General features: G+C 53.8%; 3 protein-coding genes and 1 non-coding gene across 9 annotated transcripts in view; 2 read left to right on the top strand and 2 right to left on the bottom strand.

Moving 5' to 3' along the window:
• Positions 1-5104, bottom strand: part of Lrsam1 (leucine rich repeat and sterile alpha motif containing 1) — a 71439-nt gene extending 66335 nt beyond the window's left edge. For 2 of the 5 annotated variants that reach the window (XM_042274841.2, XM_076568867.1), the window contains exons 1-5: positions 4981-5104; positions 4470-4697; positions 2974-3067; positions 1725-1781; positions 879-923 (exon numbers count right to left, since the gene is read on the bottom strand). In XM_042274841.2, coding sequence (XP_042130775.1) covers positions 879-923; positions 1725-1781; positions 2974-3045 — 174 coding nt within the window. In that variant the 5' untranslated portion in view covers positions 3046-3067; positions 4470-4697; positions 4981-5104. The remainder of the gene's footprint in view (positions 1-878; positions 924-1724; positions 1782-2973; positions 3068-4469; positions 4698-4980) is intronic. The other 3 variants (XM_042274842.2, XM_042274845.2, XM_042274844.2) reach the window with 3 other exon arrangements.
• Positions 4858-7717, top strand: Rpl12 (ribosomal protein L12). Its single transcript, XM_006988707.4, has 7 exons — positions 4858-5258; positions 5504-5577; positions 6220-6318; positions 6573-6654; positions 7008-7094; positions 7397-7509; positions 7661-7717. Exons 1-7 carry the CDS (start codon positions 5222-5224, stop codon positions 7664-7666), a joined length of 498 nt encoding a protein of 165 aa, XP_006988769.1. The 5' UTR covers positions 4858-5221; the 3' UTR covers positions 7667-7717.
• On the top strand, positions 6811-6937 carry LOC121829226 (small nucleolar RNA SNORA65). Its single transcript, XR_006072009.1, has one exon. It is a non-coding gene; the product is annotated as a small nucleolar RNA SNORA65 (small nucleolar RNA).
• A 9412-nt stretch (positions 7718-17129) lies between the features above and the next one.
• Slc2a8 (solute carrier family 2 member 8) lies at positions 17130-25370 on the bottom strand. Of its 2 annotated transcripts, XM_006988708.4 has the most exons (10): positions 25254-25370; positions 25017-25179; positions 24682-24888; positions 23549-23648; positions 21112-21311; positions 20362-20505; positions 20114-20222; positions 19534-19707; positions 19031-19176; positions 17130-17670 (listed from the first exon to the last, which is right to left on the bottom strand). In XM_006988708.4, exons 1-10 carry the CDS (start codon positions 25307-25309, stop codon positions 17533-17535), a joined length of 1437 nt encoding a protein of 478 aa, XP_006988770.1. In that variant the 5' UTR covers positions 25310-25370; the 3' UTR covers positions 17130-17532. The 2 variants fall into 2 exon arrangements, with proteins under 2 accessions (XP_006988770.1, XP_076424981.1); XM_076568866.1 differs by lacking the exons at positions 17130-17670; positions 19534-19707; positions 20114-20222 and having other exon boundaries at positions 19032-19176.
• Positions 25371-26231: the final 861 nt, after the last annotated feature.

Raw genomic sequence — 26231 nt, 5'->3', positions numbered from 1 at the left:
GGAAAAGAGAGTAACAAAGGGCCTTCTCCAAGGGCTGCCATAATTACCAAGCCACCTGGTGACTAGTGTTTAGCCCAGGCTATCATACGGTCCACCCCTCAGACTGTGTCAACCACAGCCATTTCTGTCCGACATTAACTCCCGCCTCAACTATGCTGCTGGCAGGGAACACATGTTACCTTTCTGTGTCCAGATCTAAGGGTGCGGACGAACCCGCCTATGTGCAGAGCCTGGAGCGACCTTCTGGAAACACTTTCAGGCCCTTCTAACTCTGAGGGGTGGCCAGAGTGCACTGAGTGTCCTTTCTCTAAGGACACTGGGGGAGGTGATAACTGCATGGCGGTAGACTCTAGCACTCATTCAATTCCCACAGTATCACGAGACAGCTAGGAATGTCTTCTTCCTTCTACAGATGAGGAGAACGGTGTGTGGGCTGGAGCTGGCTCTGCAGTTAGGAGCACTGACTGCTCCTCCAGAGCACCCAGGTGTGATTCCCAGGACCCACATGGTGGCTCACAGCCAGCTATAACTCCAGTTCGAGAGAGTCTGATGGGCTTCCTAGGCAACATACACACGTGACGCAAAAATACACGCAAACAAAATACCCATACACACGAAACACTGAAAGTTAATGAAAGAAACAGAGGCGTGAGCGTGTAAAGAAGCGGAGTCACAAAGCTGGTGAAGCCAGGGCCAGGAGTGGCCCAGAGCGGTCCAACCCCAGAGCCTGCTCTTCTGATTGTGACAACCTCTACTGCAGACCAAAGGGTGAGGGCCAGAGAGAAGGAAGACGGCCGCGTGAGGCGCCTCTAAGTCCCGTGTGGCTTCCCCCAAGCAGACACTCAGCTAGCAATTCTCTGAACAACGACTCTGCTCACCTTTTTCTGCAGAACTTTGCACGTTGCAAAAGCCCCAAACGGAATCTAAGACCAGACAAAGAAGGGTCAGAGCCTCCTCACTTGCCGCTGTCCCCACTGCCCTCCCAGTGGCATGCTGGGAGGTGACTGAGGAGTGTAAGCCACTGCCCCCGGAACAGTGCTCAGCCAGGGGCGGGCTGGGGCAAAACAGCTGGCACTCAGCCCGCCCTAGCCTACCTACTCTGGGGTATCAGGAACTTCAGGGGGCAGCCCTCTCTCCCAGCACCCCAGGAATCCGTAATGTTTTCCCTTCTTCCCATTCTGGGGACTGAACCCAGGGCATCTTGCATGCTAGACAAACTCTACCACTGAGTTTATCCCCAGATTTCCCTTCCGGCCTTTCTCCAGGGTTTACTATGTAGCCCAGGCTGACCTCAGACTCATAAGCCTCCTTACGCTGGGAGTAAAGGTGTGCTCCACTACACCTGGCTCATTTCTGAACTAGGCCCTGACTCTGGGAGACTATGCTGAGGTCAAAAGATCATTTCAATTCTTTTGGACAAGATGGCAATGTTGGTCTGGCTACGTCTGTGTGCACACACTCTATGCAGGCGAGATGTCAGGTGTCTCACTCCCCGCCTTGAGTTTTTCAGAGTCTCTCACTGAACTCAGAGCTCACTGACTCAGCTGGGATGGTTGGCCAGCGAGCCCCAGGGGACTCATGTCCTCACGCTCAGAAGGCAAGTGCTTCACTGGTGGTCCACCCACCCGCCTGCACTCCTGGCACTTTGAAAGTCTCAGTCTACACCTGTTTTCCTCACGGACGCAGGACAGGTTAAATTCAGTCTTTGCACACCCTCACCTTACCTCGGAGAGTTCACATTTAGAGATGTCGAGAATGTCATCTGCCCCAGCTTCTTTTGCCTAAGGTGAAATAGACATTTTTAAGTTGAAACAGGGTCTCATGTAGCTTCAAACTCATCATGTAGACAAAGCTGGCCTCCAACTTCTGATCCCCCTGCTTCCAGCACAGGTGAGGGTGGGAGGGGGAGGGTGGGAGGGAGGGAGAGTGGATTTTTAAAAATCTTCAAGTTTCCTGGTGTGGCGCACACCTTTAATCCCAGCACTCTAGAGGCAGAGGCAGGCGGGTCTCTGAGTTCGAGGCCAGCCTGGGCTACAGAGCAAGTTCCAGGACAGTCAGGGCTACTCCTACCCCCATCCCCGAAAAAAATCCTTCTGTATGTTTACAAAATCTGTTGATTCTGTGAGCGTTTCATATTCATGGTGTTAGCCTCTTAAAATCGATGGTAACTAGTTTGGCTTTGTTTTCAGCCTTGAACGTTCTTAAAAAAAAAAAAACAACACTTTTTAATGATTTATTTATTATTTTATGTGCATTGGTGTTTTGCCTACATGTATGTCTGTATGAAGATGTCAGATTCCCTGGAATCTGGAGTTACAGACAGTTGTAAGCTGCCATGTGGGTGCTGAGAATTGAACCCAGGTCCTCTGGAAGAGCAGCCAGTGCTCTTAACCGCTGGGCCATCTCTCCAGCCCCTTTTTTTGGTTGCTCTCGGCAATGCCTTCCTGAACTCCTGCTCTTTTATCTGCCCTCCGTGGCTGTGCTGGATACAGAACACAGCCCCTCTGCTACCGGTGAGGCAAGCACAGCTGGTTTTCACATCACGGCTCAGGCCGGCCTGCAACCGACTATGTAGCCCTTGCTAGCCTTGAACCTGCGGCAATCTCCTTGCCTCGGACTCCTAAGTGCTGGGATTACAGGTGTGAGCCATGTATTTTGGGAACCGTGCTCAGTTCCCCCCACCCAAAACAAACAAACAAACAAACAAAAAAAAACACTCAGGCAAAACACAGTTGTGGAATGGAGAAAATAAGAAAGGAGATTCAGGAGGAAGGAGCTGGAAGGGACCACAGCAAAGCTACAGCCAAGCCATAGCCAGCGTTTACTGTCCCTTTGGCAGGTGGCCCAGTGACTGTCTGAGGTCACTCAGCCTGTGAGGAAGGGCACTCCCAGGGTGGGAAGGCAGAGGGAAGGAGCAAGCACCCGGCGACATTTCAGGGGGCAGAGAAGGGAGAGACAATACACCTGCCTTACCAGACACATCTGGTACTCCAGGCGTTTCCGAGCCTCCTCACTGGGTTTCCGCTTCCGAAAGAAAAGGGGCATCCTCCTGTGTGAGTTCTGGACACTGGAGGCATGAGAGGGAAGTCACACCTGGGAACTTGCACCGCATCTGACAGACACTGCAGCCGGGCAGCTCATAGATGCAGGCAGCTGGTGAGCTGGTGGGAGTGCCCTGCGGGCGGGGCTGTCTGCCCCATTCAGCTGGGCCCTGAGCCCACACGAAGCCATAAACACAGACTATGGTGGAAAGAACTTTAACACAGGCCAGGTGCCCAGGGTTTTGGCTCCTTTGCCATTGACCCTCTGGGAGGTGCTGACATCACCTCCCAGTGGGGAGCCATTTTCTCCACCTTAGGGAGGAGTCCCCCAGGTGCCTTCCAAGGATGTTCTCTGGAACCCTTGACAGACTCAGCTGATGAAACTGTCAGAGTGGCCCCGCAAATCCAAACTGGAAGTAGCCACGACTCAGGGGAAATTCAACCATGCCAAGACTAAAGAGATGTATGAGTTAAATAAAAATTAAAACGCAGCCTTCAGGCACCTTCCCACCCTTGAAGCTAGCATTCACTTGATTGTCACGACTGCCCTGCGGGGACAGTCCTGGTGCGGATTCCTGTGGGGAATATGGTGATTACTAAGTTCAGTGATCTGGCTACAGGACCTGGATTACAGAAAAACCAGCCCGGGATGCTTGCTGGTCAAACCCTGATGCTGTGCGGTCTGAGAAGCCCCCTGGATTTCACAGTTCAGCAAAATTAACCACTCTGTCCTGAACTCAGGAGCTGGGTGCCCACAGCCGGCTCAGAATCTGCAACTTCCAGTGCTGAATGAGTGTGTAGCTCACATCATAGGCTTTGACATCCAAGACATCAGCTGTGTCACTGGGGGTCACCACACAGCCTATTTCCTCAAATGTGACATGGAGTAATGTTGCCAACAGTGGGTTCTGTGGGACTCAGTGATGCATGCATGTCAGGCCTGTGCCACAGAATCTGACACAGAGTGCACCACATACGTGCATTATGACAAATAGATTCAGGAAGTATTACAGGTGCCAGGAGAAAGGGCTAGAGGAGCCTGGCCGTTGAAGACACATCACATCCTGCGTCCTTAGAGATTTCAGACCTCCATTCCTGGCTGTGGGCTGTCAGGGGAGGTGGTCAGGTCTGCAGAGCCAGCTCTTTCCCCACTCACCTGCTGGCACTCCTGAAGAATGATGTAAAACAGCCCTCCTCCATCCCGTATGGATGACTTACCTTCTGCTTGCTACTGACTGGCTCTCCCCCCTCCCTATCCTCCAAGGGAACTCCTATTCAATGACTACCTCCCACCCTCCACCCCAAGTCCTCTTCCCTAGTCATTCTCAACACGGGCTCTTTCAGATCTGGTTTGAACCTCCCTGACGGTGTAGCTTGGTTGGGAGAACCACACCCATCCTTCCCTGGCAGAGCTGGCCAGTGGCTGACCTGGCTTTGTGGATGGAAAGGTCCTTCACTGATGTTCCGATTTTGGGGTGGACCTCAAGGTAGGCCAGTCACGCTGAAGGCTTGGTCATATATGCAGACCATAGGCACCAGGAAGGCCGGCTGGAGTCCGGTCTCCTTCCAACATAGGAAGTTAGGACCGAAACTCTGAATCTCATAAAATCATGCAGTTCAGGATGACAAAGTCTTGCGACTCTAGAAACCAAGGCACTGCAGAATTAAGATCGTGATTTAGACCGGAATAGTTTGCTCGTATAACTAACATGCACACACAGCAATGGGTAAGGAGGGTACTAGGGCAGCATTGGCACTGGGGTCCCGCAAGCCTGGTGCGGATTCCTTAGGGGCGGGGCGGGGTCCTGCGACTCCAGAGTCACCCCTGTAAGGAAGGTGGACTACATCAGGCGCCAGGGCCTCTGGGGCAGCCCCTCTACTCTGACTGGGCCCGGGAAAAGTGCTCCGAACGTCCACCCCTTCCGAACCCCTGGCTCACCCACGAACCCGGCTCTCCAGTCCTCTGCCGCAAACGCCTGCCCACAAAAAACAGGGCGGCGAGGGTGTCGCCCCGACACGGGGCGGAGCCGGCGGTTATCGCGAGAGCCGAGCTTTCCTGCCTATATCCGGCGTGGGCGGGGCGGCGGCCGCCTTTTCGGCTTTCGGCTCGGAGGAGGCCACGGTGCAACGCTCTTCGGTCGTCCCGAATCCGGGTTCATCCGACACCAGCCGCCTCCACCATGCCGCCCAAGTTCGACCCCAACGAGATCAAAGTCGGTGCGTGCCCTGGCTGCGGCCGGGCTGCGGGGGGCGCCCTCCCCGGCGCGCGCCGTCCCGGGGCCTGGCTCCGGGCCTGGCGGGTCTGCCGCGGGCCTCGGCCTCCTCGAGTGTAGATGGGGAGGGAGTACCGACGCCCCCGCAGCCTGTGCGCCTGAGGGTAAGGCCTGGCCCCGGAGGTCTGCGGCCCGAGCCCAGGGCGACCCGGCGCGCCCCGCAGGAGGTCTAATTGTGCTTTTTCTCAGTGTACTTGAGGTGCACCGGAGGTGAGGTCGGCGCCACGTCCGCCCTGGCCCCCAAGATCGGCCCCCTGGGTCTGGTAAGTGGGCGCTGCCGAGAGCTTGTGTGTGTGTGTACGTACGTGTACGTGTACTTACCGCGAGAGCGGACTGCGTGACTGTGCCTGTGGAGGTCAAGGCACCACGTGCCTCATGTGGGCCAGCTACCGGGAGAGTGCTGGGACTCGAACCCGGGCCCTCTGCAGCCCCGTTTTGACTTGTTTCTAACACTTACAAAGGAAAGTTGAGATGAGTGCTTATGGGCTCGTGCCTCGGCACAGTTGTGGCAGTCCCCGGGCTTGGCTGAGCCAGCTCGCAGACTTGCCCATGGGCTCTAGGAGGTAAAGAGGAAGCTCAAACAGCACCATGTGCCTGGTGGACAGGAAGTAGTGTTCTTACCTGGTTCCTAGGTGGAGCAGTGGAGTCGGTGAGTGGCTAGTAAAATCCCTGTGGCCAGCCTGTGCACCTTTAAGGTCGCACCCGCCTGGTAACATGGTAACCCAGCAGCGAAGCTCTAGGTTACCCACTGCGGCTGAAGGCATTTGCTGCTGTGCCCTTGGGACGGAGCTGGCTTAGTAAACGAGCTTTGGGGGTCTTTGGGCACGATTATGTGGAGTGATGAGGAAGGCTATGCCTTCAACTTCGGGCACGTGGTAATTATTTTATTGCCATTATTTCCACAGTCTCCAAAAAAAGTTGGTGACGACATTGCCAAGGCAACCGGAGACTGGAAAGGCCTGAGGATCACAGTGAAGCTGACCATCCAGAACAGACAGGCCCAGGTATTCGCTTTGCTGGGTGTCGGGAGGGCGGGGGTGGCAGGCCTTGGACAGTCATGGGATCTGGCTGTTCTGGAGGTGTAGGAGCCAGGGTGCAGGGTTCCACGTGTGGGGCCTAGGGATTAAACTCGTGGTCAGGCCCAGCAAGAAATACTGTTTCCCACTGAGCTGTCTTGCTGGCTCCGTTAGCATGTTTTGGTAGCGGTATTGGTGTTGGAGGATTCCTGCACTGTGCTTATTAACTTAATTTCCTGCAGATTGAGGTGGTGCCCTCTGCCTCTGCCCTGATCATCAAAGCCCTCAAGGAGCCACCAAGAGACAGAAAGAAGCAGAAGAACAGTGAGTCGATTTGCACTCCGGGGTTCCCCTCCAGTGTTTGCTGCTTGGCATTTAGTTCCCTCTAAATGGGTCAGGATGGGCTCACTTCAGGCCCTTTGTCCCCTGCCTCGTCCTCTGGGTGCAGAAATAACCCTAGTGTCGGCTGCACCCTAGCCACCCGCCACTGCACCTGACCAGCGTTGTTGGCTGGTGCAATCCAGTGGTGAGCTGACAGAAATCCCAGCTTAGGAAACAGGGTTGTCCTCCATGTGGATGACTCTGTGCCGAAAGCATGGGGACAGCCCAGAAATAGGGAAAACGAAATCATGGGGTCTTGTCTCAGATTGAACTAAAGCTTTTTTTCTTCCCTGCAGTTAAACACAGTGGAAACATCACTTTCGACGAGATCGTCAACATTGCCCGGCAGATGCGACACCGGTCTTTAGCCAGAGAACTTTCTGGTAAGAGCAAATTATTTTCACTAAACGGCTGTTGAAGGCCCAAGATTGGCATGCACTTTTCTGAGACAGGGTTTCTCTGTATCCCCGGCTGTCCTGGAATTAGCTCTGTAAACCCAACTGGCCTTGAACTCTGCCTCACAAGCGCTGGGATTAAAGGTGTGTATCACCACCCAGCAGGATGCAAATTTTTTAGTTGAGCATCACGGAAGCCCATGGAGCCATGTTTTTTTTTCCCTCTGCCCCTCAGTCTAAGAGTTGCAAGGAACTGAGATCTGCTGAGGCCACTTTTGTTTGTTATATAGGAACTATTAAAGAGATCCTGGGCACTGCACAGTCTGTGGGCTGCAATGTGGACGGGCGCCATCCTCATGACATCATTGACGACATCAACAGTGGTGTGGTGGAATGCCCAGCTGTAAGTGACTTTGCCTGATTCCCCTTGTTAGAGTGGGGGCAGCGGGGCTCTGGTTGCCTCTGGTGTCTTATTGGGGCATCCTTAAAGGGTGAAAATTCTTTGTAATGTGTGTTCCCCATTGTGATTGTGAATTTTCCTCCGTTTTCCACAGAGTTAAGAAGCAACAAGAGAGAATATTTCAATAAAAGACCATCTGTCTGATAACCAATGGGCCTGGCTGTTTTTTGGGGAAGGGGGAGTGTTTCTCTTTTTGGGATGTTCAGTATGGCCATGATAGCAGAATATGAAGCACAAAGACCTGGTGTAGCTTTGTAGACAGGCTCAGAAGACAGCTAGGAAGGAAAGGGGCCTTTTCTGTGGGTGTGGTCAGGCTGTCAGGAAGAATCTTGTTCTAATTTACATACCAGCCAGTTTCCTCTCCCCCAAGTACTCCCCCCTCCCCTTGTACTCCTGCCTCCATTCAAGGGGGCAGGCCTCCTGTGGGCTTGAGGTAAAGCTTGGCACCTCCTCAAGTTGAGGCAGGCCCAGAGTTCCTCCCCTTGGGTCAAGCCTGGGCAAGGTGGTATCTAGTGTGGGGTACAAGTTCCCAAAACCCAGCTAAGCTTTAGGGACAGGCCATCTAAGACACTTGGTTACAAAAGACAGCAGTATGTACAGCAAGGCATCTGAGAAAGCTCTACACCTGGACCACAGCATGAAAGGGAAAGCGCTCTGTGGGGTCAAGGGTGTGTTTTCCACTTCATAAGTGTTTCTCCCCAATGAACACAAATTGTGTCTGTATTTAGAATAAGAAAAGGTCCAATGTAACTTGAATTAAACAACACTGCATAGATGACTTGGTAGCACATGTATTTTTGCAGTTGACCAGGCTTTGATTTCTAGCATCTACATGGTTGTTCACAACCACCTCTAATTCCAAGGATACCAAGCATGCACAGGCACATGCTGGCAGCAGTCTACAAACCTGTCAGATTTCAGCTCACCAAACACCCATCCAGCCACCCTAGGGGCTGGGAAGGCGCTGAAAGAAATCAATGAAGCCTGTCTGCTGCCGTGTTGACCACGAGGGGGGAGGCTCAGGTGACATGGTCCCTGGGTGCTTGGGTAGTTTTTCCCATTTCCTACCCTCATATAGGGCGCTGGAAGTTAAGAGCACTGGCTGCTCCTCCAGCACCCGTATGGCAGCTCACAACAAACTAGTTCCAGGAGACCTGACACATACATACAGTGGCGCACGCCTTTGATCCCAGCACTCCGGGAGGCAGAGCCAGGTGGATGGATCTCTGTGAGTTCAAGGCCAGCCTGGGCTACAGAACGAGATCCAGGACAGGCACCAAAACTACACAGAAACCCTGTCTCAGAAAAAAAGTTATGCTCCCCATGTCCAATGCTGGGGATCAGTGTGCAAATCATACATCAGTGGAAAGGGGATAATCTTGTAAAGGTCTAAGGTGTTTTGTTTTTTTAAGTCTTTTTGAGACAGTTTTTATGTATAGCTCTAGCTGTCATGGAACACTAGACTAGGCTGGCCTTGAGTTTAGATCTGCCTGAGCCAGGACCTCTGCTGGTCTTTGGATTTTATGGGTAAATCAGTTGGTATACAATGCTGCCTTCCATGTAGGTGGGTTTAGAAATACGGCGTGTTTAGTTCTCTGGGGAAAGTGGCTGCAGATGAGAAGTGATTACTAGTGAGTGACTCAGCTTACCATAAGCAGAAGAAACAAGGTGGGCCGCCAGAGTGGACACTTAAAACACAAGCTGCTTCCTGGCACCCGCCATAATTCTGGCTATTGGAAGCTGAAGTAGGCCACCCTGAGCAATTTGGGGGACAGTTTTAAGAAGTTTAAAGGATGCTGGCTGCTCTGCCAGAGGACTTGGGTTCTGTTCATAGCATACATGACAGCTGAATAATAATACTGATGCCCTCTTTTGGTCTCTTAGGGCATGTATGTACATATATGGGATGCACATAAATGCAAGGTCAACATACACCTTAAAATCGAAAAGAATTTAAGTCTTTTTGCAGAGGACCTGAGTGTGTTTCCCAGCCCCATACTGGCTAAAACACCTGTAATTCCAGCCCTTATGGATTTGACACCTCTGCTATGTGGGTACCTGCATGCATGTGGCATTTACTCACAGGCATAAACACAAAATTCTTAAGAGGGTAGGGCGAAGTCGACTAGAAAGCATAAAGCTCTACGCTAATTAAAGTACTGCAAAAACAAAAACCAAAAACACTGACTGGAAATAACTACTATGGAATGTGGTACTAACATACTAGAGATTGAAGGCTTTCTCCCCTTAAGACAATCACACTGAGGATGTCTGCTTCTTTTTTGACTGCCTGGCGTGGCTGCTCTTGTAGAGGGCCCAAGTTCAATTCCCAGTACCTAAAGTGGGGTAGCTCACAATCACCTGTAACTCCAGGGGATTCAACACTCTTTGGGGTGTGCATGTATGTACACTCGGCATGGGTGCACACACGTTAAATATGTCATCACAACCTTTGCATACGTGTTAATTGCAGCACTGCTCATAACGACCTATAAGTGAATGTAATCCAAAATGTCCATTCACTGAGGAATAAGATGGGATGTGTGTTTTTCAGTCATAAAGAGGTCTGAGTGTTCATACACATTATAACATGGATGAGCCCTGAACACTGACAGGCTAGACAAGGCCATGTATTGCATGAATCCACCTATGTAACATGCCCGGCAAATCCAGACAGAAAGCGGAGGAACTTGGAGCTTAGGTCTGAGGAGTGACTACTAATAAATAGATAAGGGGTTTCTCTTCCAGATGATGTGTTCTGGAATTACCTAGTGGTTACATAACTACATGAAAACACTGCCTGAACCACCGAATGTAAAAGGTCACCTTTAAAAGCGTGAAACGACTACTATGATGTGTAACTTAATCTGAATAAAAGGTCAGAACCGGGCACTGGTTTTAACATAGACCTACTGCTGATGTGCATCTAGCCCTGTACACCGTCATCTTTTGGGATGCAGGTAGGATAGTCACACACATTTGTTCTGCGTTCCAAGTACCTTCAGACGCTGTTTCACCTGGTTACAGTTCTTAGAGACATGAAGAGAGCTAAGATCTGTTTTCTACAGAGAAACCCAGGCTAAGGACCTTCAGACAGCACCCTCCCCTGCCTCTGCGAAGTCCGTGCTAAGAGGCTGAACCTCCAAGTGTTCCCTGTTCCAAGCATCTCCAGCTGCTTCCCGGGGCGGAAGCCAACGTCGCCCGTGTCCCTCTCGGCTCTGGGTAAGAGGCAGGCAGGGGGTACGCAGAGCCCACTCCGCTCAGGCCGCTGGTGGAGAGAGTTCTGGTGGGCGCTCCTGCGCACAGCTGCACAGCTCCCCGCCGCTTCTCACCGCCCCACAGACGGCAGCCCTGACGCGGCCCTCCTGCGAGCCCCTGGCCCCAGACACCGCGCGGACCGCTCACCCGCGGCAGGCGGGCGCGTAGGAATCACGTCACTTCCGGCCACGCGCAGTCCGCACACCGGAAGTCACTTCTAACAAGTCACGGTGTGTCCGCTCCTCTGCGGTCTCTTCCCGGCTGCCAGGATTGTAACCCCTGTTGCCTCGTGCGGTGTGTTTCACACAGAACTCCCGCATGCCCGTCCTCGCTTCCAGAGTCCATCCTGGAACTAAACTCCGCATCTTTCAGGGCACTCGGATCCGGACGTGGAACCTGGGACGGGGGGCGACCCGGCCGCCAGGGATGCCGGGAAGGGTGCTGATGTGGGCGACTCCCAGAGAACAGAGGTCATTGCTCCCCGAGCACGTTTGCGGTGCCCCGAGCACGTTTGCGGTGCCCCGAGCACGTTTGCGGTGGGGCGCGGGCCGGGAGGGTCGGAGGCAAGCAGCTTGGGCCTCACTGTTCGCTGACCTGCCACGCTCAGCAGTCAGGACGAGCTCCGGAGCCCAGGGAGTCATCGTTTCCCCTGCTTGGGATCGAGCAGCCCCGAGCTCACCTCAGCTAGCGTGATTGATCTTCATGGCTCCAAGGCCTGGTAGGAGCTAAGCCCCGTAAGGGCCACTGGTCTTTAGCAGGTTTCCTGTCTTAGTTAGTCCTGTGGTCTCACTTTTGACCGCCGGGAGATGGCAGAGTGTTTCAGGTGTCAGATGATGTCATTCTGCATATGGCTACGTAGGGGTGCAGGCCACTTCCGCGCTTTGCAGAAACCAGGATTTGCCCACGTTATTCCGGGGATGGTAATGTGGATGTGGTAAGGGGTAATTGACATTTGTGGGGAGTGCAGGTTTGTACCTCAGGCAGCATAAAGCTGTGTCTGCTACACCTCTCCTGGAAATGGCCATCTCCCCTCTCCATGCCTTGTTCTTAGGCTGTTGACTTCGGCTCTTTGGTGGGGGAGGGGCGGGGGCAGGCACAGGACTGTCTGATGGAGCTGGCTCGTGGCTTCTCAAACTTTATACTCCGAGGGGAAGTTTCCAGAGACTGTGGAGGCCTTGGGGAATGTATGGATGCCCAGAGCACTGGCATCTGGGAGCAGGTGGGTAGTCAGAAGGCGGTACCCTGAGGCGGCAGGGTGGGGAAAAACAGGAGGAAACCTCAGGCCAGACGCGGTAGTGTGTGTCTGGAATCCCAGCACTGGGGAAAGAGACCTAAGGCAGTAGGATTAAGAGTTCAAGGCCAGCCTGGTTTATAGAGTGAGGCCCTTCCTTGAAAACTCCCTTTCAAGTGTCCGTTTGTGATAGATACATCCGAGGTTCACACATGCTGCGCCCTACCACCCCCCTCAAACAGCTGCTGTGGGCCAGCATTTTCTTTGCCATCCTCTGTTCAGGCGCTTTACGTACCTCAGCACCAGGCCGTTTAGAGGTAATCAATTGGCCCAGAGACATTGTGACAGTCCAGGTCACAGGCAGTAAGTACTACACTGGAATTGGAATTTAGCCTCCTGACGTACCCTTTCCCATGCTGCCTGGCTCCTCCCCCAGGTTACAGGGAATCAGTTTGAAGCCAGTGATAGTGCCTACATGTTTAATCACCTCTCCAGTGGTCTATGCGCCTGACCTCCTGCCTTCTGGTCTTTCATTAGCCCGTTGACAGAGGTTGGACAGTGGGCAAGCTACAGTTAACCTTTGCAAGGACCAGTCTGTGGCTGAGAATAGATGGCCTGAGCAGACAGTGGTGTAGGCAGGCCGCTTGCCTCAGCCCCTGTGGCCTGATGTGTTGAGCCGGCTAACTTCCCTAGTCATAGTCATGTCCATACCTGTCTGAGGTGCTACGCCATGGCCTTTGCTGTGACTCGCTGAGAACTGACTTGGTCACGAGGGAAGGCCCTTCTCAGACACAGCCATTGCGGCCTATCAAGATGGACGGGTTGCTCTGCCAGTGTGCACACTGTTGACCAACAACCACACCTGTACGGTTTCATCCTGTGGAGGTTTGCTCAGACAACATCTGTTCTTTTCGTTACCTCCTTCATGTCCACCCTCACCCTCCACCCCCTCACCTCTCGGGGTTTCCTTGCTTCTCCATCTGTCTCTACCATTGTCCTTTATTCCTTTCATCTCCATCTATTGTCAGTCTCCCCCTTTTAAAATGAATCTACATATGACACCCAAATTCTCAATAAAGAGACTGGAAACAACCTAAATGTGGATTATGGAATTGCGTTAAGTTCTATATCTAATAAAGGGTTGACGTAAGTACTGATATAGTTATACAGTGGAATAATTCTACATCCAGCAAATATCTGAGCATCTACCTCTGCCAGGTACTGTCAGCATGGTAACTGCACGAACTGATGGTGAACCAAACATACACCTCCATTTCTTCCTTGTCAAAACCCACCAAAATGACATCGGAGGTGTATTAATAGAAACAAATCTGTAGTGTATTGGAGGTGTGTGTGTGTTGAGTCAGGAGACTTATGCCAGGTATTAGAATGTAGTTCTTCAGCCCTAAGCCTAAGTGCGGACAAAACATGCCAGATATGCGAAAAATCAGCTGTTTGAGATGGGTCAAGATAACCAGATCAACTCATCGGAGGAGAAATCAGAAAACAAGACGACTTTAAAAAAGTTAGAATCTATGGCTTGCTTTATAACAGGGAATAAGCATCAATGACATGGCGCCACTGGGTGGGATGGGAAACAACTTTGAAAGTCGAAGCAGCTTCTAAAGTACGCTCCACACACAAGATATGTCTGCAGATGTTGGCAATGGGGCTCCACGCCCCCCAGTAATATCCCCAAACTGGAAATAGCGACAATCTTCTCAGATTACAGGAAGTGACTTGTTGATGCCCCTAACCACATGAATGAATCCAAAAGGTACTGTGCTCCATTAAAGAGGCCAAGCACAGAGGCCTCACACCATGATTACACCTTTATACGATTCTGTGGAAAGCCTGGTGGAGAGCACAGGCCACTGGTGTCCAGGGCCATAGATGCAGGGGTGATGCTGCACAGGGATATGAAAGTGTCCTGTCCTTGAGTGTGGTGGTGGCTCATAACTACGCTGTGCTATAAATCATTAGATTTTGTACTGATTGTTGGTTTCTGCTTATGTAAATAATGCCTCATTCTGATTTTTTTTTTCCAAGACAGGGTTTCTCTGTGTAGCCCTGACTGTCCTGGAACTCACTCTGTAGACCAGGTTGGCCTCGAACTCAGAGATCTGCCTGCCTCTGCCTCCCGAGTGCTGGGATTAATGGCAGGTACCACCACTGCCTGGCTCAAATGGTGTAAGTGTATATCCTTAGAAAAGACACCCTAAGCAGCACAGGATAAAGTCACAGAGAGTAAGACAAATGGAGAAGACGGAGAGAGAGCGACAAAACTAGGGGCTGGGGGAGGGCTCAGTCACTGAGGTGCCTGCTCCGCAGCCCAACACCCAAGCGCGGGTTTCCCGCACCCGCAGCAAAAGCTGGCTATGGTCATTGGCAGCAATGGCACTGAGTCTCGTGCCTGCCTTTGGGCTGGAGTCGCACTGTCAGCACTCCTGGGCCACGAGCTGCTGACTCACTGCCGACTCTGGGCTTCTCAGCCCGTTGCAAAAACTGTACACTGTCTCTCTGTGCACTGTCTCTCTGTACACTGTCTCTCTGTACACCCGTCTCTGTACACCCGTCTCTGTGTACACTGTCTCTCTGTACACCCGTCTCTCTGTGCACTGTCTCTCTGTACACCGTCTCTCTGCACCCGTCTCTCTGTGCACTGTCTCTGTACACCCGTCTCTGTACACTGTCTGTACACCCTGTCTCTCAGTATGCTTGTCTCTCTGTATATCCATCTGTACACCTGTCTGTACACCCATCTGTTTGTACATCCATCTCTCTGTACACCCCTGTCTCTCTGTATACCCATCTGTACACTCATCCGTTTGTACATCCATCTCTCTGTACACCCGTCTCTCTGTACACCCTGTATGTATTCTGGGTTTGGCTCCATCTCTCCTGCCTCATACAGGAGACTTGGGCAACACCACCCTACAGCTTACTTGGCTTAAGTGACACTTGCAGAAGAGTATTTCACCCCACCAAAGCTGCCAGTGTGATTCTGTTCAAGAATCCTCACCAGGGGAGGGTGTGGTCTCACAATCGTCATAAACTGAAAAGGATTAGAATTGCTTTAAAGCATGACTGCCAGGGCAAAGTATTTGTAGAACATAAAGTGAAACAGCACAGAGCAAAGACACAAAAAGGTGTCGTGAAAGCAGGTGTGGTTTGCACACCTGGAATTGCACACCTGGGATTACAGCACCCAGTGGTAGGATCACTAAGCTTGAAGCCAGCCTGAGCTACAGTTGAGTTTTAGGGCCAGCCTGGGCTGCTCTAGGGCAAGAACTTGTCTCCATATCCTCCCCACAAAAAGGATCTAAGTGGAAAGTGAGAGAAAAACATCAACCAGGAAGAACGGTGTCCACTAACTAAACAGTCGGAACAGAGCAGGATCGGTGTCCACTAACTATAAACAGTCGGGACAGAGCAGGAACAGCGTCCGCTGACTATAAACAGTCGGGACAGAGCAGGAACAGCGTCCGCTGACTATAAACAGTCGGGACAGAGCAGGAACAGCATCCACTGACTATAAACAGTCGGGACAGAGCGGGAACAGCGTCCACTAACTATAAACAGTCGGGACAGAGCAGGATCAGTGTCCACTAACTAAACAGTCAGGACAGAGCAGGAACAGCGTCCACTGACTATAAACAGTCGGGACAGAGCAGGATCGGCATCCACTGACTATAAACAGTCGGGACAGAGCAGGAACAGCGTCCACTGACTATAAACAGTCGGGACAGAGCAGGATCGGCATCCACTGACTATAGACAGTCGGGACAGAGCAGGAACAGCATCCACTGACTATAGACAGTCGGGACAGAGCAGGAACGGCATCCACTGACTATAAACAGTCGGGACAGAGCAGGAACAGCATCCACTGACTATAGACAGTCGGGACAGAGCAGGAACGGCATCCACTGACTATAAACAGTCGGGACAGAGCAGGATCGGCGTCCACTGACTATAGACAGTCGGGACAGAGCAGGAACGGCATCAACTAAACAGCCAGGACAGCAGGGAGAATGGCGTCCTTACAGCGCAAGAGGGAACAGGGAAGCCAAGGGCTAAGGCAGGAGAATCAGGAGATGAGAGATGGACTAAGAGTGAGACTGTCCCCAAGATAAAATAAAAAAGTCACAGACAAAAACAGATTTACAATTACATTCTTTCTTGTCCAATTTAAGTCACCAAGATGGTGAAAGCTACCGCAGTGCTCCATCCATATGATTAACCGGCAACACACTTTCCATCAGCCAGAGAGGATCCTAACAGACACTGGAAGTTGGCAAGGATGGCTTAGTGGGCAAAGGCCCTTGCTTCAAAAGCTGGGACAAAAGCTGCCCTCTGACCTTCACACGTGAGCTATGACACACGTGTCTCACTATAAATGTAAAAAAATGACACCAGGGGCTGGGGTGCTCAGTCAGTAAAGTGGCTGCTGTGACAGCCTGTGACAGCCTGAGGACCTGACTCAGATCCAGGACGTCCACAGAAAGCCAGGCGTGATAGCTGGCAAGATGACCTGCTGGGGAACGACCCCTGCTGTCCAGGGTCCCAGGTGCACACGGTGGAAGGACGCTCTCAGAGATCCCCCTGCCTCCGCCTCGAGTGCACCACCACGCAAGCCCGCTGTTTTGAGTAACTGACAGCGGGTGTCAGAGGACAGCCTCATGATGGAGCCATGGTCTCACTTCGGGGTCACCTCTGGAAAGGCACAGCTTTTCCATGCCAGTCAAGTTTCTAGCAGATGGCTGGCTGCTGTCAACCATGCTAACTCGATCTGTCTCATGCATGACCCATGATACAAGCAACCTGCAAAAGACTTCTGGCTCCATTACAGCCAAACAGAAAGAGTTTTGTTTTTTTTTTATTTTTGGAAACTCAACAAGATTTGACCCAGGACACTGAACCCAGGAAAGGGCTGGAAAGAACCTCCAAGTGATGGGTAAGGTGGCTGACCCCAAGGTGGATCCACAGGATCTCTGGGCAGGGCTGAGGAGGGCTTGGTTGACTAGAACATTTCTTCTCAATCTGGGCTCACTCAAAGAGGTCACAACCCTGTCTCTGAGCCCAACTTTTATGCGGCCAAATTCCTTTCTGATCCCACAGTCAAGTGTGAGGCACAGGCAGATGCTTAGGACCCAAGAGCCAAAAGATCCCCAGCCAGAAAACAGCAGGCAGGAGGCCTCACGTCACTTCAGATGCTGACTGAGGCAGGAGACACTCCTGCGAGGCTCCGCTGCACAGCTCCTCAGATGTCCGGCGTGTGCCGCAGGCTGCAGAGACTAGATCCAGAACCCGGTGAACCTCACAGCATGGGCCTGGGTCTCAGCCTGGACAAGGAGGGGCTCTGAGGTGAGGAGTCGGGGGCTCCAGGCTCAGACCGAGGTGTGGCTCAGCTACAGGCAGTCTACTCCTGAAACCCGAAGTCAGGCCAGCTCAGGGCTGCCAGTTACAGAAAGCGGCTGTCACCGTCCCTCGAAACGGGCTGTGATTTGTTCCAGAGTCCTGCCTTTAGTCTCAGGGACAGAAGTCACCGTGAAAAGGACACTGAGGACACAGAAGGCAGCGGTGAGCCAGAAGGCGCCATAGGGCCTGAGGATCTCCTGCAGAAGAGGAAGGCACATGTGGAGGTAGCCAGAGGTCAACATGTGGAGGTAGCCAGAGGTCAGAGGTCAGCCCTCGCAACCCGCAACCCTGCAACCCTGACTGCAGCCTGCCCTGCCGGCTTGGCATGTCTCTGGAGACCCAGCTGTGTGGATGATAGCTCACCGCCACCCAAGGTGACGTGTGTCTGAGAACCGAGGCTCACAGTAGGTAATGTAGTGACTGCCCTGAGATCAGAAATGTCAAGGACACAGGTTCCTGTTTCTGGGCATCCCAGGCTTCCTGCCCTCACTCCTACACCTTAGGCGCTGCCCTCCAGTGTCCCAGCTGCTGTGAGTCCTCTGCTGAGGAAGGGCGGGGAACTGCTGTTCTTGAAAGAGGGCAGGGGCGAGGCTGCGACCTTGCAGGTGGCAGAGCAAAGTCCCCTCCTCCGTTCACTCCTCACAGGAGGGGACACCAGTGACCTTCCAGCCTCTTCAGCAGGGTGCTCCCCTGGTCCCTGCTGGGTCTCTGTCACGTCCTCCTGGGCTTCCTCCCCCAGGTCCTTTGCTGGCTGCTCCCTATTACATTCCATGATGGCTCTGCTCGCCTTCCTCTGGGCTTTCTGGGAGGCCCCGTCTGCCTGAGCATGTCTTTGGCTAGCTGGGTGTCCACGCCACCCACCACCTTCCTGGCACCTGTCATGAAAGCGACCCTGTTCTCCTCAGTTGGTGCCATCTTTGCTGCCTTAATCAGGCCTGGGCATGGCCCATGCTGGGAGACATGGAGGGCACCAGTGACTGAAGAGATGGCCGCTCATCTGCCCCAGGACCTCTCTCCAGAAGCTGGCAGGCAGCAGCCACATCAGCGCCAGCTAACACTGAGGGCAGAAATGTGAATGGACTGACATCCCTTCAACCTAGAGGAAGGCCTGCTGTGTGCCCGCGCTGCTGCTGCTTCAGGTCCATGTTGAGAGACAGTTACGCAGTACGCACAGGGAAGCAGGCCCTCTCCCTCGGTGTGTGTGTGTGTGTGTGTGTGTGTGTGTGTGTGTGTGTGTGTGTGTCTCAGAGCCCAGGCCTGTCAAGTTTCCTTAAATATATCACGGGCTTCTGACCTGTGTCTCTGACACTCATTAATGGGGAAGGCCGGCCATGTTATTTTCAACCCAACACAGACTGAAGACTTAGAGGATCATTTGGTTCCTCATTTGGTTCAGCCTCTGGCTCCATGTCACTCCTGAGATGGCAGTGTCCCCGTCATGAGGAGACCTCACTTACACTCAAGGTCACAGGCACGGGATCTCTCTGGCAGTGAAATAAGTTTCATGAGGTAAGCCTTTGCTAACAGTGTGAGGAGAAAGCTCGGGTCCACACTCACCATGACGCTGCTGAACTCTTTGGTCACCAGAAAGGCCATGAACCAGTTGGTGAGGACACAGACACCAGTAGCCACACCCTTGACGTGCAGAGGGAAGATCTCCGACATGAGGAGCCAGGGGATGGGTCCCCAGCCCACCGCAAAGCCTGTGGGAGCAAGGCAGTGCTGAGGCCCACATGCTGGGCTCCGACGCCATCCTTCTTCCCAGCCTGCGGGCCTTAGGGGTTCTACCAGCCTCAACCCTGCTGGGAGCCTTGGGCAAGTCCCTTCCCGTTTTAGACTTCAGGACAAGGATGGGACTTGCTTGCAAGTTGTCATGGAGAGTATGTGAAAGAATTTAGCTCAGTGCCCAGCACACGGTCAGAGCCACATGCACGGAAGTCATGTTCCTTGGGACAGAGGGCAAAGCCAAGTAAGATGAAATTTGAAGGTGTGTGCTACCGAACCTGGCATGGTGGGCTACAGGGAAAACCACGCCCTCAGCGTCCCGAGTCCCTTCTTACCAGCAATGAAGAGGCACATGCTGCCTACAGCCAGCCAGGCCAGCCCCACGTGGACATCACCAGGCTCCGCAGAGATCGGCACCAGGAGGCCTACATGGGAGGAGTTGCTGGGGCCACTCTGGGTCAGCTTGAAGTAGGTCCCGAAGGCACTCATGCTGAATACCATGATCACACCTGCAGGCAAGGGCTCAGGCTCGGCAGGGTGCGGGGACGGGCCTAGAGGGCAGTGTGTGCGGCTGCTCCAATAGAGTAAGGCCAGCTTCCGCACTCTCACACCTTGGCCGTGGTAGCCCAACTGGACAGCATTCCTACCATGCTTTGGAGCTCAGCCCTCAGCCAATGCTGGGAGGTTCACACGCAGGAGCAGCAAGGGCAGCGGCCAACCACACCCACAGCGGCCTTCACAGGCTCCAGTGGCCCATGGGCGTGTAGGCCAAAGCTACTGCCCAGGACCTGACCTCACCACAGCCCTTCCCCAATTCAGAGGGAAAAGAAGGCTTGGGGACAGATGGTCACTTGCCTCCCTGACCCTGTCTCCCCATGTGAGCTGCGGAGGCTGAGCCCTCCCCTCAGGCCTCACCCGACAAGGCCAGAAGCAGCCTCCGCCCTGCTCTGTCCATGATGAGGGCCGCCACAGCAGTGAAGAGGACCTGGATGATGCCCACCGTGACCGAGGCCAGGCTGCTGTCCTGGAAGAGGGGAAAGGTGGTCTGCTAGAGAGGCAAGTCCCTCCCTCTCCCTCTGTCCCTGAGCTGGGTCAAAAGCCCCAGGCTTCGGGAGGCTAAATCACACGTGTGGCATGAGGCAGGCTGGGCGGAGGCCTCTTACCTTGAACTTGGCCTCCTCAAAGATGGTGTTGGCATAGAACATGATGGCGTTGACCCCTGACAGCTGCTGGAAGGCCATGAGTGAAATGCCAATGACGAGGGGCTTGTAGACGCCAGGGCGCCTTAGCATAGCCAGACGGAAGCCCTGCCGCAAAGACGGCTGTCAGTGTTCTCTCTCCGACCTGAGAAGCCCTCTTTGAGCCCAGAAGCCTAAGTGAGGGACTGAGCCTCAGCCTGCTGGCCCCACCCCACCTGTGGCGCTGAGTGTGCAGACAGACCCCTGCAGCCTCCTCACGTAGGAGGGGAGGGGTGGAGGCTGGCACTCCAGCCCTCCGGGCAAGAATCCTGTACCTGACAAGCACCTGTGTGTGTTCAGGCTCACCTCCACCTGGGGGAGGAGAGTACCTCCTGTAGCCGTGTGTGGACCTCAGCATCACCATGAGGTGAGGACTCTCCTTTTACAGGTGAAGGAGCCAAGACTCAAAGATGGCCAGTCACACAGCTGCCCAGTGTCTGCGTGCCCTGACTCTGGAGACTCCCCTGCCTGTGGTTCCCAGGAAATGAAGCCCTCCCCGGTTCCCCTCAGGCCTGGCCTTTCACTTGTTGGGACAGCAGGAGCTAAGTGGGGCTCCGGCTGCCCCCCCCCCCCCCCCCGCCCCCAGGCAGGGTGGTCCTGGTCCTCACTGAGGGGGGAGGGCTGCTGCCACGCAGGCATGTGGCCTTGGCAGCGGGCTATCTCTCAGCCTCTCACCTGGTGCTCAGCCCCAACGGGGGGCTCTTCCCAGCCCTCCTCAGAGCCCCACAGGAACCGAAGGGCAGCCATGGCCTCCTGGTGCTGGTGCTGAGTCAGGAGGAAGCGTGGGGTCTCGGGCATCCAGCACATGAGCAGCAGCATGAAGGTGGGAGGCACACAGCCCAGCACGGCCAGCCAGCGCCACTCCAGGACCCAGCCTGCAAAGGCAGACGTCAGCGCCAGGGCGGGCCAGCCTAGCCCCCTTGCCAGCCCGGGCGGGGACTCATCCAAGGGTGGCCCTCACTGCCTCGCCCGGCTGCCTTCATGTTGGTTAGAGACTGCTGCTACTAGGAATGTTCCATCAGGACATCATTGGGTGGCATCTATTTAGGGGAATACAGATGGACTGCACATAAGATGTAAAGTTATCGCAGCTGAAAGATGTCCATGCCAAGCCTGCCTTGTAGCCATGGTAACATATTACAGTGCACTGCAGTGGTGATATTGATGGAGCCCAAAGGCTGCCCTCCCAGTCATGTTAAAGCATGGGCGTCGCAAAACGGCTAGAAATGACTGCTATTGCATTGATGCATTTACTACAGTATGCTTTTAAAGCGATTCTTGATTTATCTGTGTGAGTGTGGCGTGTATGCACTCATGTATGAGTGTGGAAGCCAGAGGCACTGGTGTCTACTGCTGCCCACCTTATCCCCTAGACAGGGGTCTTCCATTAGACCTGGAGCGAGGCTGGTGGTCAGCAGCCCCAGCATCCTCCTGTCTGCCCTACCACAGCACTGGAGTTCCAGGAACTCATGACCACACTTCCGCTTTTAATGTGGGTTCTGGGATTTGAACTCAGGTCCCATGCTTAGGCATCAAGCTCTTCTACTTGCTGAACTACTTCCCAAGCCCCATGTTATACCTTTATCATAATTTTATTGTATCATTTAACTATTTGGGGTGTGCTGGTTTGAATGAGAATGGCCCCTCCATGCGCATGTTTGAATACCTGGTCCGCAGTTGGTGGGACCGCTTGGGAAGGAGTAGGAGGTGTGTCAGTGGGAGCAGCTTTGAGGTTTAAAAAGTCCTTGCCATTCCCAGTTAGCTCTGCCTCTGTTCCAGTGCCATGCTTACCTGCCTGCTGCCATGCTCCCCACCATGATGGAGACTCTGGAACCATACACCTCAAATTAAATGTTGACTTTTATAAGTTGCCTTGATCATGGTGTTTTGTCATAGCGGTATACAAGTAATTAAGCTGGGCCTGGGGGTGCACGCCTTTAATCCCAGCACTTGGGAGGCAGAGGCAGGCGGATCTCTAAGTTCGAGGCCAGCCTGGTCTACAAAAAGAGTTCTAGGACAGCCAGGGCTACACAGAGAAACCCTGTCTTGAAAAACATAAATGCATGCATGATGCATGGCACAGCGTGTGTGGAGGTCAGAGGACAGCCTGCAGGAGTCAGTTTGCTTTAGCAATTAGGCTCACAAATAGCTGTTCCACTAAGTCTCGTGACTGAGGCATTATTGTTCCCACCACGTCACTTTCTGGTGTCACAGTCAACTCATACCAGTGGGTCAAAAGGACAGAACCAGGTCAGTGCAAGGCAGTGTGATGAATTCGCATTGGAGGCAACACTGTGGTTGACGGACACCGACTGTCTCCTCACCACAGTGTCAACATCTGTGCCTCACAGGGGCTCTGGCTCACCCAGCGCTCCTGAGGCAGCCAGGCTGCAGGGACGAACAGAAAAGCCGGGACAATAAAGGGGTTAAACATGAAAGACTGAGACCTGTGTGGGGTTCACTGTGAAGATCCAGTATGTATACCCCAGGCTAGATCACAGCCTGTCAGCCACCCCACCCGCCATGGCTCTCAACTTTTAACAGTTCTCATTGGGGATGCACTCTCAGGCACATCCACATGCTGTCACTCTCCTGGCCCTGGACATTTATTTAGGGATGGGGAATTGAGGCTCTCAGGGGCAGTGAAACTTGGCCAAAGTCACGTAGCAAGTGGCGGTGTGGCAGGTTTCCTAGTGAGGAAACAATTCCTGAAACTTCTGCAGGCCACCAGCTCTGCCCCTCAGGGTCTCTGGGAACCAGCCTCCTTCATGTGACTTGAACCCAGTGACAACATGCTGAAACTCCAGTTCTCCCAGTGAGGGAGCTAAGGCATTTCCCTATACCCCGCCCCTCCTTGCACTGGAACCCTCTGCTGAGTCGTCCCCCCCCCCCCCCCCCCCCGCCCCCCCAGTGCCGTGGGCTTCTGGGACAAGGAAGAAACCACCTGCTCTAGTTCTCCCTGGCGCTCGGTTACCACACCAAGCTCCAGGGGTGTGACCGAGAACCTGGCACCTGGTCAGTAGCACTGGGCAAACTCCTGCCCTCTCTAAACCTCAGTTTCCAAAGTGGCCACGTAGCCATTAACGGGGATAAAGACAGCGTGCAAATCTACCTGCCGCGTAGGCCAAGAGGATGCCGGTGACAACCATCAGCTGCACACAGGAGCCGAGCAGCCCACGGACGGCTGGGTAGGCAATTTCCGAGATATACACCTGCGTAGGTAAGGTGAGACTTCACTTGGGCCCTTAGACGGAAGGGTCTAACCACACTGCCGCAGAGTGACACCCCATCTTCTGCAGATTTTTAGAGAGGATTGTGGGTAATGGTTGCTGCTGTGTGTATGAGCAGGGGGAGAGAGGAGTGCACAGAACTTCCTTATACTCATTTATTTTTTTAGACAGTTTCATGTAGCCCAGGCTAGCCTCCAATGAGCTGAAGATAACCATGAATTCCTGATCTTCATGTGTTTACCCCTTAAGTCCTGGGATTACAGGCATGTGCCACCAGGCCCAGCCCAGTACACGTTTAATACGCACAAATGTGAGTTAGAACAAAAGACTTCTCCCTTCCTGGTCAGCTCCAGGTGCTACCCAGGACACTGAAAGTGCCCGTGTCCAGCCTAATTCGACCAGGGGCTGCCATCACTTCTTCAAAGCTCAGGGGTCACAGGCATCGACCATACTTCTAGATTATTCCATACCTTATGCCCAAGACTATGCTAGTTAAAAAAAAAATCTGCAGGTCTACAGCCTCCCTCTCCTCTAGCTCCTTCACAGCTCCGACGGATGCAGAGAATGAGAGGTGAGGAAGGGACGTGGTCATCCAAGTCTGTGGTTGCGGGTTGCTGGTGATCTGTTACCAGGGCCCAAGTCTCTATCTAGAGACCATGCCTGGACCGGCAGCTTCCCGTACAAAGACCTCACAACCAGCTCAGGATAACTCTTAATTTACAAGGGCGCGGACTGAGCTTAGAGAAGAGCCTGTGCCCAGATAAAAGATCCTGGTGTGGGCTGCAAATGTGTAGGTTTCAAGCAGTGAAGGTAGTGAGAAGTCTGTCCCAGGGACAAAGCAGAACAGAACCGCCCTGCTGACATGAAAAGAGGGGGAACCCAGTCATAACTGCTAAACAACAGGGATACCATCATTTGTAGAGTAAAAGAGGCTCAACTAAGGGCAATGCTGGAAGTGAGGAATGGCTTCACTGCCTTCCTGGCAAAGATCATCTAGAAGGCCCAAACCACTCACCGGTGCCACTAGTGAGGCGACTCCGCAAGCTAGGCCAGTGAGGAGACGGCCTCCGAGCAGCATCCACACGTCCTGAGCCGCGGTGATGACGGCAAAGCCGGTCACGAAGGGCACGGTGCAGAGCAGGAGGCTCAGCTTGCGCCCTGCACGATCCACGAGCCAGCCGCCCAGTACGCCCCCTGCCGCAGCGCCCAGGGTCACGATGGCCTGGGAACCCGTACGGTCACCAAGGGCCACGGTCCACGATCCCTCCACCCCACGCCCCGCAGCCTCAGAGGAAAGAGAATAAAGGACCCTGGGGTGCGGCGGAGAGTGGGGGACCCCCGCGGGCTCACCCCGAACCAGGAGGCCGCACTGTCTCCGAGGCGCAGGGCGGGGGGCGCGGTGCGCCGCAGGCTGGGGATGGCTGGGGAGCTGTAGCCGAGCGCGAAGCCGAAGCTGAGCGGGCCCAGGGCGGCGGCGAAGGCGGCGAGGAAGACCCGGCGGCCGCGGGGAACGCTGCGGGTACAAGGCGGGGCGTGAGCGGCGCCGCTGGGCGTGAGAGGGAGGCCGCAGACCCCCGGGGTCCGCACCTGGCGGCCGGCGGCCGCAGTAGCGGCAGCGTCTCCTCGGCGTCCTCGGGCGACATGCTGGCACCGCAGAGAGCGACCCGCGAACTGTCGCCGCTCGGGCGAGCGCGGCCTCCGCGGCAGGCGTGGCCAATGGGACGCTAGAACCCGCCCCCAATTAGAGCTGACCAATGGGAGCCTGTGCCCTCGTGGGCAAGATTGTCCAATTGGAGTGTGGGATGAGTCTGAAGGCGTGGCCACCAGGACCGAGCTAGCCAATGAAGTTTGGGTGTTTTAGACGTTTGTTTATCTTAACATCTGTTGTGGGGCCGAGGTGACGGCGCCCCTGTGCAGGACACAAGTGAACTTTTTCAAGTTGGTTTTCTCCTTCCACCATGTGGATTAGGTCATCCGGATCGAACTGATGTCGCTAGGCTTGGGGGCAAGCACCTTTACCAGCAGACATCTTGCTGGCCCATGTTTTGGTGGTTTCATTTGTTTTTAGTCTTTATTTTTATTTTAAACTTCTTGGTGAGTGTTTTGCTTACGTGTATGTATGTGTGCCCCATGCGTTCATCCTGCTTGTGGAGGTCAGAAGGCGGCGTCAGATCCCCTGGAACTGGAGTTACAGACTGTGAGCCACCACGTGCGGGTGTGCTTGGGACCTAGGTCAGTGTTCCTAAGCGTCTAGCCATCCCTCTCACCTTACAGTTTTACTTTTTTTTTTTTTTTTTTTTTTTTGTGGCATTGTCTCTCAATCTAGCCTCTGCTAATGAGGGTAGTAGTGGGTCAAAGGCGGAGCACATGGGCTGGCTGGCGCAAGACTTCCCACCCTTACTACATAACATTTCCCTGGAACATGGTCAGCCATTCTTCCCCAACCTTGACTTCTGCCTCAGAGAGCCTCAGGGTGAAAAGTCTCCGAGCAGACTGTCTTGGGCTACCTGTCCCTCTCCTTGGACTGTCTGAGACTGACCTGGTGCTTCGGGGGGTGGGGCAGAT

The sequence above is a fragment of the Peromyscus maniculatus genome, chromosome 4, assembly GCF_049852395.1.
Source record: "Peromyscus maniculatus bairdii isolate BWxNUB_F1_BW_parent chromosome 4, HU_Pman_BW_mat_3.1, whole genome shotgun sequence".
Taxonomy (NCBI): domain Eukaryota; kingdom Metazoa; phylum Chordata; class Mammalia; order Rodentia; family Cricetidae; genus Peromyscus; species Peromyscus maniculatus.
This window is presented reverse-complemented; position numbering and strand designations above follow the sequence as displayed.